A 19,472-nucleotide genomic window follows, 5' to 3' on the forward strand; every position below is an offset into this window, starting at 1 on the left:
AGACCAGACTGTAGAGAACAGACCAGACTGCAGGTAGAGAACAGAGCAGACTGTAGAGAACAGACCAGACTGTAGAGAACAGACCAGACTGTAGAGAACAGACCAGACTGTAGGTAGAGAACAGACCAGACTGTAGAGAACAGACAAGACTGTAGAAAACAGACCAGACTGCAGGTAGAGAACAGACCAGACTGTAGAGAACAGAGCAGACTGTAGAGAACAGACCAGACTGCAGGTAGAGAACAGAGCAGACTGTAGAGAACAGACCAGACTGTAGAGAACAGACCAGACTGTAGAGAACAGACCAGACTGTAGGTAGAGAACAGACCAGACTGTAGAGAACAGACCAGACTGTAGAGAACAGACCAGACTGTAGAGAACAGACCAGACTGCAGGTAGAGAACAGAGCAGACTGTAGAGAACAGACCAGACTGTAGAGAACAGACCAGACTGTAGAGAACAGACCAGACTGTAGAGAACAGACCAGACTGCAGGTAGAGAACAGACCAGACTGTAGAGAACAGAGCAGACTGCAGGTAGTGAACAGAGCAGACTGTAGAGAACAGACCAGACTGTAGAGAACAGACCAGACTGTAGAGAACAGACCAGACTGTAGAGAACAGACCAGACTGCAGGTAGAAAACAGACCAGACTGTAGAGAACAGAGCAGACTGTAGAGAACAGACCAGACTGTAGAGAACAGACCAGACTGTAGAGAACAGACCAGACTGCAGGTAGAGAACAGACCAGACTGTAGAGAACAGACCAGACTGTAGAGAACAGACCAGACTGTAGAGAACAGACCAGACTGTAGAGAACAGACCAGACTGCAGGTAGAGAACAGACCAGACTGCAGGTAGAGAACAGACCAGACTGTAGAGAACAGAGCAGACTGTAGAGAACAGAGCAGACTGTAGAGAACAGACCAGACTGCAGGTAGAGAACAGACCAGACTGTAGAGAACAGAGCAGACTGTAGAGAACAGACCAGACTGTAGAGAACAGACCAGACTGCAGGTAGAGAACAGACCAGACTGTAGAGAACAGACCAGACTGTAGAGAACAGACCAGACTGTAGAGAACAGAGCAGACTGTAGAGAACAGACCAGACTGTAGAGAACAGACCAGACTGCAGGTAGAGAACAGAGCAGACTGTAGAGAACAGACCAGACTGACAGACCAGACTGTAGAGAACAGACCAGACTGTAGAGAACAGACCAGACTGCAGGTAGAGAACAGAGCAGACTGTAGAGAACAGAGCAGACTGTAGAGAACAGACCAGACTGTAGAGAACAGACCAGACTGTAGAGAACAGACCAGACTGTAGAGAACAGACCAGACTGCAGGTAGAGAACAGACCAGACTGTAGAGAACAGACCAGACTGTAGAGAACAGACCAGACTGCAGGTAGAGAACAGAGCAGACTGTAGAGAACAGACCAGACTGTAGAGAACAGACCAGACTGTAGAGAACAGACCAGACTGCAGGTAGAGAACAGACCAGACTGTAGAGAACAGACCAGACTGTAGAGAACAGACCAGACTGTAGAGAACAGACCAGACTGTAGAAAACAGAGCAGACTGTAGAGAACAGACCAGACTGCAGGTAGAGAACAGACCAGACTGTAGAGAACAGAGCAGACTGTAGAGAACAGAGCAGACTGTAGAGAACAGACCAGACTGTAGAGAACAGACCAGACTGTAGAGAACAGACCAGACTGTAGAGAACAGAGCAGACTGCAGGTAGAGAACAGACCAGACTGTAGAGAACAGAGCAGACTGCAGGTAGAGAACAGACCAGACTGTAGAGAACAGAGCAGACTGTAGAGAACAGACCAGACTGCAGGTAGAGAACAGAGCAGACTGCAGGTAGAGAACAGACCAGACTGTAGAGAACAGAGCAGACTGTAGAGAACAGAGCAGACTGCAGGTAGAGAACAGAGCAGACTGCAGGTAGAGAACAGAGCAGACTGCAGGTAGAGAACAGACCAGACTGTAGAGAACAGAGCAGACTGTAGAGAACAGACCAGACTGTAGAGAACAGACCAGACTGTAGAGAACAGACCAGACTGCAGGTAGAGAACAGACCAGACTGTAGAGAACAGAGCAGACTGTAGAGAACAGAGCAGACTGCAGGTAGAGAACAGACCAGACTGTAGAGAACAGACCAGACTGTAGAGAACAGACCAGACTGCAGGTAGAGAACAGACCAGACTGTAGAGAACAGAGCAGACTGTAGAGAACAGACCAGACTGCAGGTAGAGAACAGACCAGACTGTAGAGAACAGAGCAGACTGCAGGTAGAGAACAGACCAGACTGTAGAGAACAGACCAGACTGTAGAGAACAGACCAGACTGTAGAGAACAGACCAGACTGTAGAGAACAGACCAGACTGTAGAGAACAGACCAGACTGCAGGTAGAGAACAGACCAGACTGTAGAGAACAGACCAGACTGTAGAGAACAGACCAGACTGCAGGTAGAGAACAGACCAGACTGTAGAGAACAGAGCAGACTGCAGGTAGAGAACAGACCAGACTGTAGAGAACAGACCAGACTGTAGAGAACAGACCAGACTGCAGGTAGAGAACAGACCAGACTGCAGGTAGAGAACAGACCAGACTGTAGAGAACAGAGCAGACTGTAGAGAACAGACCAGACTGTAGAGAACAGACCAGACTGTAGAGAACAGACCAGACTGTAGAGAACAGACCAGACTGCAGGTAGAGAACAGACCAGACTGTAGAGAACAGAGCAGACTGTAGAGAACAGACTAGACTGCAGGTAGAGAACAGAGCAGACTGTAGAGAACAGACCAGACTGTAGAGAACAGACCAGACTGTAGAGAACAGACCAGACTGCAGGTAGAGAACAGAGCAGACTGTAGAGAACAGACCAGACTGTAGAGAACAGATCAGACTGTAGAGAACAGACCAGACTGCAGGTAGAGAACAGACCAGACTGTAGAGAACAGACCAGACTGCAGGTAGAGAACAGACCAGACTGTAGAGAACAGACCAGACTGTAGAGAACAGAGCAGACTGTAGAGAACAGAGCAGACTGTAGAGAACAGACCAGACTGTAGAGAACAGACCAGACTGTAGAGAACAGACCAGACTGTAGAGAACAGACCAGACTGCAGGTAGAGAACAGACCAGACTGTAGAGAACAGACCAGACTGTAGAGAACAGACCAGACTGTAGAGAACAGACCAGACTGTAGAGAACAGACCAGACTGCAGGTAGAGAACAGACCAGACTGTAGAGAACAGAGCAGACTGTAGAGAACAGACCAGACTGTAGGTAGAGAACAGACCAGACTGTAGAGAACAGACCAGACTGTAGAGAACAGACCAGACTGTAGAGAACAGACCAGACTGCAGGTAGAGAACAGACCAGACTGTAGAGAACAGACCAGACTGTAGAGAACAGACCAGACTGCAGGTAGAGAACAGACCAGACTGCAGAGAACAGAGCAGACTGTAGAGAACAGAGCAGACTGTAGAGAACAGACCAGACTGTAGAGAACAGACCAGACTGTAGAGAACAGACCAGACTGCAGGTAGAGAACAGACCAGACTGTAGAGAACAGACCAGACTGTAGAGAACAGACCAGACTGTAGAGAACAGACCAGACTGTAGAGAACAGACCAGACTGTAGAGAACAGACCAGACTGCAGGTAGAGAACAGACCAGACTGCAGAGAACAGAGCAGACTGTAGAGAACAGAGCAGACTGTAGAGAACAGACCAGACTGTAGAGAACAGACCAGACTGTAGAGAACAGACCAGACTGCAGGTAGAGAACAGACCAGACTGTAGAGAACAGACCAGACTGTAGAGAACAGACCAGACTGCAGGTAAAGAACAGACCAGACTGTAGAGAACAGACCAGACTGTAGAGAACAGAGCAGACTGTAGAGAACAGACCAGACTGCAGGTAGAGAACAGACCAGACTGTAGAGAACAGAGCAGACTGCAGGTAGAGAACAGAGCAGACTGTAGAGAACAGACCAGACTGTAGAGAACAGACCAGACTGTAGAGAACAGACCAGACTCAGACCAGACTGTAGAGAACAGACCAGACTGTAGAGAACAGACCAGACTGTAGAGAACAGAGCAGACTGCAGGTAGAGAACAGAGCAGACTGTAGAGAACAGAGCAGACTGTAGAGAACAGACCAGACTGCAGATAGAGAACAGAGCAGACTGTAGAGAACAGACCAGACTGTAGAGAACAGACCAGACTGTAGAGAACAGAGCAGACTGTAGAGAACAGACCAGACTGTAGAGAACAGACCAGACTGCAGGTAGAGAACAGACCAGACTGTAGAGAACAGACCAGACTGCAGGTAGAGAACAGACCAGACTGTAGAGAACAGACCAGACTGTAGAGAACAGACCAGACTGCAGGTAGAGAACAGACCAGACTGTAGAGAACAGACCAGACTGTAGAGAACAGACCAGACTGCAGGTAGAGAACAGAGCAGACTGTAGAGAACAGAGCAGACTGTAGAGAACAGACCAGACTGCAGGTAGAGAACAGACCAGACTGTAGAGAACAGACCAGACTGTAGAGAACAGAGCAGACTGTAGAGAACAGACCAGACTGTAGAGAACAGACCAGACTGTAGAGAACAGACCAGACTGCAGGTAGAGAACAGACCAGACTGTAGAGAACAGACCAGACTGTAGAGAACAGACCAGACTGTAGAGAACAGACCAGACTGTAGAGAACAGACCAGACTGTAGAGAACAGACCAGACTGCAGGTAGAGAACAGAGCAGACTGTAGAGAACAGACCAGACTGTAGAGAACAGACCAGACTGCAGGTAGAGAACAGACCAGACTGTAGAGAACAGACCAGACTGTAGAGAACAGACCAGACTGTAGAGAACAGACCAGACTGCAGGTAGAGAACAGACCAGACTGTAGAGAACAGACCAGACTGTAGAGAACAGACCAGACTGTAGGTAGAGAACAGACCAGACTGTAGAGAACAGACCAGACTGTAGAGAACAGACCAGACTGTAGAGAACAGACCAGACTGTAGAGAACAGAGCAGACTGCAGGTAGAGAACAGAGCAGACTGTAGAGAACAGACCAGACTGCAGGTAGAGAACAGACCAGACTGCAGGTAGAGAACAGACCAGACTGTAGAGAACAGACCAGACTGTAGAGAACAGAGCAGACTGTAGAGAACAGACCAGAACAGACCAGACTGTAGAGAACAGACCAGACTGTAGAGAACAGACCAGACTGCAGGTAGAGAACAGACCAGACTGTAGAGAACAGACCAGACTGTAGAGAACAGACCAGACTGTAGAGAACAGAGCAGACTGCAGGTAGAGAACAGACCAGACTGTAGAGAACAGACCAGACTGTAGAGAACAGACCAGACTGCAGGTAGAGAACAGACCAGACTGTAGAGAACAGACCAGACTGTAGAGAACAGAGCAGACTGTAGAGAACAGACCAGACTGCAGGTAGAGAACAGACCAGACTGTAGAGAACAGACCAGACTGTAGAGAACAGACCAGACTGTAGAGAACAGACCAGACTGTAGAGAACAGACCAGACTGTAGAGAACAGACAAGACTGCAGGTAGAGAACAGACCAGACTGTAGAGAACAGAGCAGACTGTAGAGAACAGACCAGACTGTAGAGAACAGACCAGACTGCAGGTAGAGAACAGACCAGACTGTAGAGAACAGACCAGACTGTATAGAACAGACCAGACTGTAGAGAACAGAGCAGACTGTAGAGAACAGACCAGACTGTAGAGAACAGACCAGACTGCAGGTAGAGAACAGAGCAGACTGTAGAGAACAGACCAGACTGACAGACCAGACTGTAGAGAACAGACCAGACTGTAGAGAACAGAGCAGACTGTAGAGAACAGACCAGACTGTAGAGAACAGACCAGACTGCAGGTAGAGAACAGACCAGACTGTAGAGAACAGACCAGACTGTAGAGAACAGACCAGACTGCAGGTAGAGAACAGAGCAGACTGTAGAGAACAGACCAGACTGTAGAGAACAGACCAGACTGCAGGTAGAGAACAGGCCAGACTGTAGAGAACAGACCAGACTGTAGAGAACAGACCAGACTGTAGAGAACAGAGCAGACTGCAGGTAGAGAACAGACCAGACTGTAGAGAACAGACCAGACTGTAGAGAACAGACCAGACTGCAGGTAGAGAACAGACCAGACTGTAGAGAACAGACCAGACTGTAGAGAACAGAGCTGACTGTAGAGAACAGACCAGACTGCAGGTAGAGAACAGACCAGACTGTAGAGAACAGAACAGACTGTAGAGAACAGACCAGACTGTAGAGAACAGACCAGACTGTAGAGAACAGACCAGACTGCAGGTAGAGAACAGACCAGACTGTAGAGAACAGAGCAGACTGTAGAGAACAGACCAGACTGTAGAGAACAGACCAGACTGCAGGTAGAGAACAGACCAGACTGTAGAGAACAGACCAGACTGTAGAGAACAGACCAGACTGCAGGTAGAGAACAGAGCAGACTGTAGAGAACAGACCAGACTGACAGACCAGACTGTAGAGAACAGACCAGACTGTAGAGAACAGAGCAGACTGTAGAGAACAGACCAGACTGTAGAGAACAGACCAGACTGCAGGTAGAGAACAGAGCAGACTGTAGAGAACAGACCAGACTGTAGAGAACAGACCAGACTGCAGGTAGAGAACAGACCAGACTGTAGAGAACAGACCAGACTGTAGAGAACAGACCAGACTGTAGAGAACAGACCAGACTGTAGAGAACAGAGCAGACTGTAGAGAACAGACCAGACTGTAGAGAACAGACCAGACTGTAGAGAACAGACCAGACTGTAGAGAACAGACCAGACTGTAGAGAACAGAGCAGACTGTAGAGAACAGACCAGACTGCAGGTAGAGAACAGACCAGACTGTAGAGAACAGACCAGACTGTAGAGAACAGACCAGACTGCAGGTAGAGAACAGACCAGACTGTAGAGAACAGACCAGACTGTAGAGAACAGACCAGACTGCAGGTAGAGAACAGAGCAGACTGTAGAGAACAGACCAGACTGTAGAGAACAGACCAGACTGTAGAGAACAGACCAGACTGTAGAGAACAGAGCAGACTGCAGGTAGAGAACAGACCAGACTGCAGGTAGAGAACAGACCAGACTGTAGAGAACAGACCAGACTGCAGGTAGAGAACAGACCAGACTGTAGAGAACAGACCAGACTGTAGAGAACAGACCAGACTGCAGGTAGAGAACAGACCAGACTGTAGAGAACAGACCAGACTGTAGAGAACAGACCAGACTGTAGAGAACAGACCAGACTGTAGAGAACAGACCAGACTGCAGGTAGAGAACAGACCAGACTGTAGAGAACAGACCAGACTGCAGGTAGAGAACAGAGCAGACTGTAGAGAACAGACCAGACTGTAGAGAACAGAGCAGATTGTAGAGAACAGACCAGACTGCAGGTAGAGAACAGAGCAGACTGTAGAGAACAGACCAGACTGTAGAGAACAGACCAGACTGTAGAGAACAGACCAGACTGTAGAGAACAGACCAGACTGCAGGTAGAGAACAGAGCAGACTGTAGAGAACAGACCAGACTGTAGGTAGAGAACAGACCAGACTGTAGAGAACAGACCAGACTGTAGAGAACAGACCAGACTGCAGGTAGAGAACAGACCAGACTGCAGGTAGAGAACAGACCAGACTGTAGAGAACAGAGCAGACTGTAGAGAACAGAGCAGACTGCAGGTAGAGAACAGAGCAGACTGTAGAGAACAGACCAGACTGTAGAGAACAGACCAGACTGTAGAGAACAGACCAGACTGTAGAGAACAGACCAGACTGCAGGTAGAGAACAGAGCAGACTGTAGAGAACAGACCAGACTGTAGAGAACAGATCAGACTGTAGAGAACAGACCAGACTGCAGGTAGAGAACAGACCAGACTGTAGAGAACAGACCAGACTGCAGGTAGAGAACAGACCAGACTGTAGAGAACAGACCAGACTGTAGAGAACAGAGCAGACTGTAGAGAACAGACCAGACTGTAGAGAACAGACCAGACTGTAGAGAACAGACCAGACTGTAGAGAACAGACCAGACTGTAGAGAACAGACCAGACTGTAGGTAGAGAACAGACCAGACTGTAGAGAACAGACCAGACTGTATAGAACAGAGCAGACTGTAGAGAACAGACCAGACTGCAGGTAGAGAACAGACCAGACTGTAGAGAACAGACCAGACTGTAGAGAACAGACCAGACTGTAGAGAACAGACCAGACTGCAGGTAGAGAACAGACCAGACTGTAGAGAACAGACCAGACTGTAGAGAACAGACCAGACTGTAGAGAACAGACCAGACTGTAGAGAACAGACCAGACTGCAGGTAGAGAACAGACCAGACTGTAGAGAACAGAGCAGACTGTAGAGAACAGACCAGACTGTAGGTAGAGAACAGACCAGACTGTAGAGAACAGACCAGACTGTAGAGAACAGACCAGACTGTAGAGAACAGACCAGACTGCAGGTAGAGAACAGACCAGACTGTAGAGAACAGACCAGACTGTAGAGAACAGACCAGACTGCAGGTAGAGAACAGACCAGACTGCAGAGAACAGAGCAGACTGTAGAGAACAGAGCAGACTGTAGAGAACAGACCAGACTGTAGAGAACAGACCAGACTGTAGAGAACAGACCAGACTGCAGGTAGAGAACAGACCAGACTGTAGAGAACAGACCAGACTGTAGAGAACAGACCAGACTGTAGAGAACAGACCAGACTGCAGGTAGAGAACAGACCAGACTGCAGAGAACAGAGCAGACTGTAGAGAACAGAGCAGACTGTAGAGAACAGACCAGACTGTAGAGAACAGACCAGACTGTAGAGAACAGACCAGACTGCAGGTAGAGAACAGACCAGACTGTAGAGAACAGACCAGACTGTAGAGAACAGACCAGACTGCAGGTAGAGAACAGACCAGACTGTAGAGAACAGACCAGACTGTAGAGAACAGAGCAGACTGTAGAGAACAGACCAGACTGCAGGTAGAGAACAGACCAGACTGTAGAGAACAGAGCAGACTGCAGGTAGAGAACAGAGCAGACTGTAGAGAACAGACCAGACTGTAGAGAACAGACCAGACTGTAGAGAACAGACCAGACTCAGACCAGACTGTAGAGAACAGACCAGACTGTAGAGAACAGACCAGACTGTAGAGAACAGAGCAGACTGCAGGTAGAGAACAGAGCAGACTGTAGAGAACAGAGCAGACTGTAGAGAACAGACCAGACTGCAGATAGAGAACAGATCAGACTGTAGAGAACAGACCAGACTGTAGAGAACAGACCAGACTGTAGAGAACAGAGCAGACTGTAGAGAACAGACCAGACTGTAGAGAACAGACCAGACTGCAGGTAGAGAACAGACCAGACTGTAGAGAACAGACCAGACTGCAGGTAGAGAACAGACCAGACTGTAGAGAACAGACCAGACTGTAGAGAACAGACCAGACTGCAGGTAGAGAACAGACCAGACTGTAGAGAACAGACCAGACTGTAGAGAACAGACCAGACTGCAGGTAGAGAACAGAGCAGACTGTAGAGAACAGAGCAGACTGTAGAGAACAGACCAGACTGCAGGTAGAGAACAGACCAGACTGTAGAGAACAGACCAGACTGTAGAGAACAGAGCAGACTGTAGAGAACAGACCAGACTGTAGAGAACAGACCAGACTGTAGAGAACAGACCAGACTGCAGGTAGAGAACAGACCAGACTGTAGAGAACAGACCAGACTGTAGAGAACAGACCAGACTGTAGAGAACAGACCAGACTGTAGAGAACAGAGCAGACTGTAGAGAACAGAGCAGACTGTAGAGAACAGACCAGACTGTAGAGAACAGACCAGACTGCAGGTAGAGAACAGACCAGACTGTAGAGAACAGACCAGACTGTAGAGAACAGACCAGACTGTAGAGAACAGAGCAGACTGCAGGTAGAGAACAGACCAGACTGCAGGTAGAGAACAGACCAGACTGTAGAGAACAGAGCAGACTGTAGAGAACAGAGCAGACTGTAGAGAACAGACCAGACTGTAGAGAACAGACCAGACTGTAGAGAACAGACCAGACTGTAGAGAACAGACCAGACTGCAGGTAGAGAACAGACCAGACTGTAGAGAACAGACCAGACTGTAGAGAACAGACCAGACTGTAGAGAACAGACCAGACTGTAGAGAACAGAGCAGACTGTAGAGAACAGAGCAGACTGTAGAGAACAGACCAGACTGTAGAGAACAGACCAGACTGCAGGTAGAGAACAGAGCAGACTGTAGAGAACAGACCAGACTGTAGAGAACAGACCAGACTGTAGAGAACAGACCAGACTGCAGGTAGAGAACAGACCAGACTGCAGGTAGAGAACAGAGCAGACTGCAGGTAGAGAACAGACCAGACTGTAGAGAACAGAGCAGACTGTAGAGAACAGACCAGACTGTAGAGAACAGACCAGACTGTAGAGAACAGACCAGACTGCAGGTAGAGAACAGACCAGACTGTAGAGAACAGACCAGACTGTAGAGAACAGAGCAGACTGTAGAGAACAGACCAGACTGTAGAGAACAGACCAGACTGCAGGTAGAGAACAGACCAGACTGTAGAGAACAGAGCAGACTCCAGGTAGAGAACAGACCAGACTGTAGAGAACAGAGCAGACTCCAGGTAGAGAACAGACCAGACTGTAGAGAACAGACCAGACTGCAGGTAGAGAACAGACCAGACTGTAGAGAACAGACCAGACTGCAGGTAGAGAACAGACCAGACTGTAGAGAACAGACCAGACTGCAGGTAGAGAACAGACCAGACTGTAGAGAACAGAGCAGACTGTAGAGAACAGAGCAGACTGTAGAGAACAGACCAGACTGTAGAGAACAGACCAGACTGTAGAGAACAGAGCAGACTGCAGGTAGAGAACAGACCAGACTGTAGAGAACAGAGCAGACTGCAGGTAGAGAACAGACCAGACTGTAGAGAACAGACCAGACTGTAGAGAACAGAGCAGACTGTAGAGAACAGACCAGACTGTAGAGAACAGACCACACTGTAGAGAACAGACCAGACTGCAGGTAGAGAACAGACCAGACTGTAGAGAACAGACCAGACTGTAGGTAGAGAACAGACCAGACTGTAGAGAACAGACCAGACTGTAGAGAACAGACCAGACTGTAGAGAACAGACCAGACTGTAGAGAACAGAGCAGACTGCAGGTAGAGAACAGACCAGACTGTAGAGAACAGACCAGACTGTAGAGAACAGAGCAGACTGTAGAGAACAGACCAGACTGTAGAGAACAGACCAGACTGTAGAGAACAGACCAGACTGTAGAGAACAGAGCAGACTGTAGAGAACAGACCAGACTGCAGGTAGAGAACAGACCAGACTGTAGAGAACAGACCAGACTGTAGAGAACAGACCAGACTGTAGAGAACAGAGCAGACTGCAGGTAGAGAACAGACCAGACTGTAGAGAACAGACCAGACTGTAGAGAACAGACCAGACTGCAGGTAGAGAACAGACCAGACTGTAGAGAACAGACCAGACTGTAGAGAACAGACCAGACTGTAGAGAATAGACCAGACTGTAGAGAACAGACCAGACTGCAGGTAGAGAACAGACCAGACTGTAGAGAACAGACCAGACTGTAGAGAACAGAGCAGACTGCAGGTAGAGAACAGACCAGACTGTAGAGAACAGACCAGACTGTAGGTAGAGAACAGACCAGACTGTAGAGAACAGACCAGACTGTAGAGAACAGACCAGACTGTAGAGAACAGAGCAGACTGCAGGTAGAGAACAGACCAGACTGTAGAGAACAGACCAGACTGTAGAGAACAGACCAGACTGTAGAGAACAGACCAGACTGTAGAGAACATACCAGACTGTAGAGAACAGACCAGACTGTAGAGAACAGACCAGACTGTAGAGAACAGACCAGACTGTAGAGAACAGACCAGACTGTAGGTAGAGAACAGACCAGACTGTAGAGAACAGACCAGACTGTAGAGAACAGACCAGACTGTAGAGAACAGACCAGACTGCAGGTAGAGAACAGACCAGACTGTAGAGAACAGACCAGACTGTAGAGAACAGACCAGACTGTAGAGAACAGAGCAGACTGTAGAGAACAGACCAGACTGTAGAGAACAGAGCAGACTGCAGGTAGAGAACAGACCAGACTGCAGGTAGAGAACAGACCAGACTGTAGAGAACAGACCAGACTGTAGAGAACAGACCAGACTGCAGGTAGAGAACAGAGCAGACTGTAGAGAACAGACCAGACTGTAGAGAACAGACCAGACTGCAGGTAGAGAACAGACCAGACTGTAGAGAACAGACCAGACTGTAGAGAACAGACCAGACTGTAGAGAACAGACCAAACTGCAGGTAGAGAACAGACCAGACTGTAGAGAACAGACCAGACTGTAGAGAACAGACCAGACTGTAGAGAACATACCAGACTGTAGAGAACAGACCAGACTGCAGGTAGAGGACAGAGCAGGCTGCAGGTAGAGAACAGACCAGACAGTAGAGAACAGACCAGACTGTAGAGAACAGACCAGACTGCAGGTAGAGAACAGAGCAGACTGTAGAGAACAGAGCAGACTGCAGGTAGAGAACAGAGCAGACTGTAGAGAACAGAGCAGACTGTAGAGAACAGAGCAGACTGTAGAGAACAGACCAGACTGTAGAGAACAGACCAGACTGTAGAGAACAGACCAGACTGCAGGTAGAGAACAGAGCAGACTGTAGAGAACAGAGCAGACTGTAGAGAACAGACCAGACTGCAGGTAGAGAACAGACCAGACTGTAGAGAACAGACCAGACTGTAGGTAGAGAACAGACCAGACTGTAGAGAACAGACCAGACTGTAGAGAACAGACCAGACTGTAGAGAACAGACCAGACTGTAGAGAACAGACCAGACTGTAGAGAACAGACCAGACTGCAGAGAACAGAGCAGACTGTAGAGAACAGACCAGACTGCAGGTAGAGAACAGACCAGACTGTAGAGAACAGACCAGACTGCAGGTAGAGAACAGACCAGACTGTAGAGAACAGACCAGACTGTAGAGAACAGAGCAGACTGTAGAGAACAGACCAGACTGTAGAGAACAGAGCAGACTGTAGAGAACAGACCAGACTGTAGAGAACAGACCAGACTGTAGAGAACAGACCAGACTGCAGGTAGAGAACAGAGCAGACTGTAGAGAACAGACCAGAATGTAGAGAACAGACCAGACTGTAGAGAACAGACCAGACTGTAGAGAACAGAGCAGACTGTAGAGAACAGACCAGACTGTAGAGAACAGACCACACTGTAGAGAACAGAGCAGACTGCAGGTAGAGAACAGACCAGACTGTAGAGAACAGACCAGACTGTAGAGAACAGACCAGACTGCAGGTAGAGAACAGACCAGACTGCAGGTAGAGAACAGACCAGACTGTAGAGAACAGACCAGACTGTAGAGAACAGACCAGACTGTAGAGAACAGACCAGACTGCAGGTAGAGAACAGACCAGACTGTAGAGAACAGACCAGACTGTAGAGAACAGACCAGACTGCAGGTAGAGAACAGACCAGACTGTAGAGAACAGACCAGACTGTAGAGAACAGACCAGACTGTAGAGAACAGACCAGACTGCAGGTAGAGAACAGACCAGACTGTAGAGAACAGACCAGACTGTAGAGAACAGACCAGCCTGCAGGTAGAGAACAGACCAGACTGTAGAGAACAGAGCAGACTGTAGAGAACAGACCAGACTGTAGAGAACAGACCAGACTGTAGAGAACAGACCAGACTGCAGGTAGAGAACAGACCAGACTGTAGAGAACAGACCAGACTGTAGAGAACAGACCAGACTGCAGGTAGAGAACAGACCAGACTGTAGAGAACAGACCAGACTGTAGAGAACAGACCAGACTGTAGAGAACAGACCAGACTGTAGAGAACAGACCAGACTGCAGGTAGAGAACAGACCAGACTGCAGGTAGAACTGTCATCCACCGATATTGTACATTCTATACATTTTGAAAAACCTCGACATCCTTCAACTTTGACAATACGGAAGGTTTGCGGAGCTAATGACGCTAATGATGGAGCATCGCCGTCGGTGGTGTGATAGTAAAGGGTTAGTAACCTTCTGTCGTGGTGGCAGTGAAAGGGTTAATGTTCAAAATAAACGATGAATTCGTTCAAAGTACCGCAACGTCTGTTTCACAGGAGTTCGCTGCCTCCCTGCAAGCCCCCTCTGCTGGATCTGATGAAGAGGACGATGATGATGACGATGATGATGATGATGATATGGACAGCGAACAAGAAGAAGATGCTGTGACCCATAACCAGAAGTGTTCAGAAACAACAGCCGAACCCAAGCAGGCCTCAGAACCGGAGGCTGCTCCAGCTGCAGCCGTGGTACCAGTGGTCACCTGCGCAGGTGAGTGATTGATTGATTGATTGATTGAAAACTTTACAGATTGCAGAATGGGTACAATACCGTACGGCTCAATACACACAATTGTTAAGGGGATGCAGACCAGAGAAAGACTTTCACCTTGTTTACATCAGGGTCCCCCATTTTCAATTCATAGTGAGTTGGAAGTAAGGGTACAATTAGCACCGTGCAATCCATTCTGTGTGGAGTCAGACACACTTAGTGGTTAAGAGTCAGACACACTTAGTGGTTAAGAGTCAGACACACTTAGTGGTTAAGAGTCAGACACACTTAGTGGTTAAGAGTCAGACACACTTAGTGGTTAAGAGTCAGACACACTTAGTGGTTAAGAGTCAGACACACTTAGTGGTTAAGAGTCAGACACACTGAGTGGTTAAGAGTCAGACACACTTAGTGGTTAAGAGTCAGACACACTTAGTGGTTAAGAGTCAGACACACTGAGTGGTTAAGAGTCAGACACACTTAGTGGTTAAGAGTCAGACACACTTAGTGGTTAAGAGTCAGACACACTTAGTGGTTAAGAGTCAGACACACTTAGTGGTTAAGAGTCAGACACACTGAGTGGTTAAGAGTCAGACACACTTAGTGGTTAAGAGTCAGACACACTTAGTGGTTAAGAGTCAGACACACTGAGTGGTTAAGAGTCAGACACACTTAGTGGTTAAGAGTCAGACACACTTAGTGGTTAAGAGTCAGACACACTGAGTGGTTAAGAGTCAGACACACTTAGTGGTTAAGAGTCAGACACACTTAGTGGTTAAGAGTCAGACACACTGAGTGGTTAAGAGTCAGACACACTTAGTGGTTAAGAGTCAGACACACTTAGTGGTTAAGAGTCAGACACACTTATTGGTTAAGAGTCAGTCACACTTAGTGGTTAAGAGTCAGACACACTTAGTGGTTAAGAGTCAGACACACTTAGTGGTTAAGAGTCAGACACACTTAGTGGTTAAGAGTCAGACACACTTAGTGGTTAAGAGTCAGACACACTTAGTGGTTAAGAGTCAGACATACTTAGTGGTTAAGAGTCAGACACACTTAGTGGTTAAGAGTCAGACACACTTAGTGGTTAAGAGTCAGACACACTTAGTGGTTAAGAGTCAGTCACACTTAGTGGTTAAGAGTCAGACACACTTAGTGGTTAAGAGTCAGACACACTGAGTGGTTAAGAGTCAGACACACTTAGTGGTTAAGAGTCAGACACACTTAGTGGTTAAGAGTCAGACACACTGAGTGGTTAAGAGTCAGACACACTTAGTGGTTAAGAGTCAGACACACTTAGTGGTTAAGAGTCAGACACACTTAGTGGTTAAGAGTCAGACACACTTAGTGGTTAAGAGTCAGACACACTTAGTGGTTAAGAGTCAGACACACTTAGTGGTTAAGAGTCAGACACACTTAGTGGTTAAGAGTCAGACACACTTAGTGGTTAAGAGTCAGACACACTTAGTGGTTAAGAGTCAGACACACTGAGTGGTTAAGAGTCAGACACACTTAGTGGTTAAGAGTCAGACACACTGAGTGGTTAAGAGTCAGACACACTTAGTGGTTAAGAGTCAGACACACTTAGTGGTTAAGAGTCAGACACACTTAGTGGTTAAGAGTCAGTCACACTTAGTGGTTAAGAGTCACACTTAGTGGTTAAGAGTCAGACACACTTAGTGGTTAAGAGTCAGACACAATGAGTGGTTAAGAGTCAGTCACACTTAGTGGTTAAGAGTCAGACACACTTAGTGGTTAAGAGTCAGTCACACTTAGTGGTTAAGAGTCAGTCACACTGAGTGGTTAAGAGTCAGACACACTTAGTGGTTAAGAGTCAGACACACTTAGTGGTTAAGAGTCAGACACACTTAGTGGTTAAGAGTCAGACACACTTAGTGGTTAAGAGTCAGACACACTGAGTGGTTAAGAGTCAGTCACACTTAGTGGTTAAGAGTCAGACACACTTAGTGGTTAAGAGTCAGACACACTTAGTGGTTAAGAGTCAGACACACTTAGTGGTTAAGAGTCAGACACACTTAGTGGTTAAGAGTCAGACACACTTAGTGGTTAAGAGTCAGACACACTTAGTGGTTAAGAGTCAGACACACTTAGTGGTTAAGAGTCAGTCACACTTAGTGGTTAAGAGTCAGACACACTTAGTGGTTAAGAGTCAGACACACTTAGTGGTTAAGAGTCAGACACACTTAGTGGTTAAGAGTCAGACACACTTAGTGGTTAAGAGTCAGACACACTGAGTGGTTAAGAGTCAGACACACTTAGTGGTTAAGAGTCAGACACACTTAGTGGTTAAGAGTCAGACACACTTAGTGGTTAAGAGTCAGACACACTTAGTGGTTAAGAGTCAGACACACTTAGTGGTTAAGAGTCAGACACACTTAGTGGTTAAGAGTCAGACACACTTAGTGGTTAAGAGTCAGTCACACTGAGTGGTTAAGAGTCAGACACACTGAGTGGTTAAGAGTCAGACACACTTAGTGGTTAAGAGTCAGACACACTGAGTGGTTAAGAGTCAGACACACTTAGTGGTTAAGAGTCAGACACACTTAGTGGTTAAGAGTCAGACACACTTAGTGGTTAAGAGTCAGACACACTTAGTGGTTAAGAGTCAGACACACTTAGTGGTTAAGAGTCAGACACACTTAGTGGTTAAGAGTCAGTCACACTTAGTGGTTAAGAGTCAGACACACTTAGTGGTTAAGAGTCAGACACACTTAGTGGTTAAGAGTCAGACACACTTAGTGGTTAAGAGTCAGACACAATGAGTGGTTAAGAGTCAGACACACTTAGTGGTTAAGAGTCAGACACACTTAGTGGTTAAGAGTCAGTCACACTTAGTGGTTAATAGTCACACTTAGTGGTTAAGAGTCAGACACACTGAGTGGTTAAGAGTCAGTCACACTTAGTGGTTAAGAGTCAGTCACACTTAGTGGTTAAGAGTCAGACACACTGAGTGGTTAAGAGTCAGACACACTGAGTGGTTAAGAGTCAGACACACTGAGTGGTTAAGAGTCAGACACACTTAGTGGTTAAGAGTCAGACACACTTAGTGGTTAAGAGTCAGACACACTGAGTGGTTAAGAGTCAGACACACTGAGTGGTTAAGAGTCAGACACACTTAGTGGTTAAGAGTCAGACACACTTAGTGGTTAAGAGTCAGACACACTTAGTGGTTAAGAGTCAGACACACTTAGTGGTTAAGAGTCAGACACACTTAGTGGTTAAGAGTCAGACACACTTAGTGGTTAAGAGTCAGACACACTTAGTGGTTAAGAGTCAGACACACTTAGTGGTTAAGAGTCAGACACACTTAGTGGTTAAGAGTCAGACACACTGAGTGGTTAAGAGTCAGACACACTTTAAGTGAAGTACTTCTTGTCTTCTTGCCCCCAGCGCCACCCCATGGTGAAAGCACCCAGACACCCTGTGTATCATTACCAGTCAAAGAGCTGAAGGCCGAGCCAGAACCAGCACCGGCGGAGAAGAAGTCTCCTGAAGCGGCGAAACCAGCGCCGGCTGAGGCCGAGGCACCGGTCGAGGTCCAGGAGACGACCCCGAAGCCGACGGCGGCGGCGCTGCCGGTACAAGCGGAGAAGAAGTCTCCCGAACGAGCAGAAACACCGACACGGGTCCCGACAGCAGAGGTCCTGGTGCCGGTCGAGGCGGCCCGAGAGGTCCAGACGCCCCCGCCGGTCCTGAAGCAGTCGTCCCACGCGGCAGCAGCAGCGGCAGCAGCCTCCAAACCCACGCCCGCCAAGTCGGAGGCGTCGACGAAGCCAGGCTCCTCCCACCACCTGCAGCAGCCGGCCCGGGCGGGGGCCGCCAAGAAGAAGGCTCCCAAGAAGAAGAGCGCTAAGAGCGCCAGCTGAGCTGTAGGGTGTGTGTGTGTGTGTGTGTGTGTGTGTGTGTGTGTGTGTGTGTGTGTGTGTGTGTGTGTGTGTGTGTGTGTGTGTGTGTGTGTGTGTGTGTGTGTGTGTGTGTGTGTGTGTGGTGTAGTAGAGTTTCCTGATCCACTGAACCACTGATCCACTGAGTGCCTCGCACGATGACCCAAGTCAAAACTATTTATATTTGTCCATGCTGAAAGTATACTTTTAGTATATTAAGTGTGTTAAAGGTATATTTTGGGCATCGTGTTCTTGGTACGTATGTGCTTTCATGTACTAATTCAAAGCACATGTTTGATTCATTAATATGCTATTAAGTACACTTATAAAAGATAATAATAATAATAATAATAATAATAATAATAATAATAATAATAATAATAATAATAATAATAATAATAATAATAATAATAATAATAATAATAATAATAATAATAATAACTGAGATGTCTACCAAAGGTTGTACCTAAATACGTATAATTTCGATGTTAAGTACAACTTAAGCACTTTGAACTGCAACCTCTGTATGAAAAGTGCTATACAAATAAAGTTATTATTATTATTAACTTTTGACACAAGTAAAACATACTCAATTTAACACAACGTTGGTATACTCTCTGAATACACAAGAAGTACTGTATACAAAGTTTACCTTCAGAAAATATACTTATTAAGTATACTTTATTTAGACTCGGGAACAACCCAAGTACCCGGCTTGGTTTGTCTCACCTGGTGTTACGGAAGCCGTCGGGTTACTCTGCTGTGTTTTACAGTTACCAGGTGAAATATGTATCTGAAGCGATAAACGGCCCTATTTAATGCTATAATTAATTTGAAATAACAACAATGCTGTAATTTTTCCACAATAAATCCTAATGACGTAACTCTCATAAAAGTGTTTTTCTGTTGTTTGTTTTTTTATTATTGTGTGTGTCATTAATGTCTTCTCCAGAGTCAGACAAGAAGATAGGTAAACTACTAAGGAGTCGGTCGCAGTCAACTAGCACCTGCTAACAGGTCTGACCCTTTAGCTCAGCTGGTTAGTGTAAAATACAGT

General features: G+C 47.1%; 1 protein-coding gene across 1 annotated transcript in view; it reads left to right on the plus strand.

Moving 5' to 3' along the window:
- Nucleotides 1-19,215, plus strand: part of LOC311228170 (uncharacterized protein) — a gene marked incomplete at its 5' end in the record, with an annotated part of 101,719 nt that extends 82,504 nt beyond the window's left edge. Inside the window, 2 exons of the mRNA XM_084314081.1 lie at nucleotides 14,297-14,510; nucleotides 17,922-19,215. Of these exons, the coding sequence (XP_084170207.1) occupies nucleotides 14,297-14,510; nucleotides 17,922-18,397 (690 nt within the window). The 3' untranslated portion in view covers nucleotides 18,398-19,215. The remainder of the gene's footprint in view (nucleotides 1-14,296; nucleotides 14,511-17,921) is intronic.
- Between the last annotated feature and the right edge of the window lie 257 nt (nucleotides 19,216-19,472).

The sequence above is a fragment of the Notolepis coatsorum genome, assembly GCF_963971535.1.
Source record: "Notolepis coatsorum genome assembly, chromosome: 5".
Taxonomy (NCBI): Eukaryota; Metazoa; Chordata; class Actinopteri; order Aulopiformes; family Paralepididae; genus Notolepis; species Notolepis coatsorum.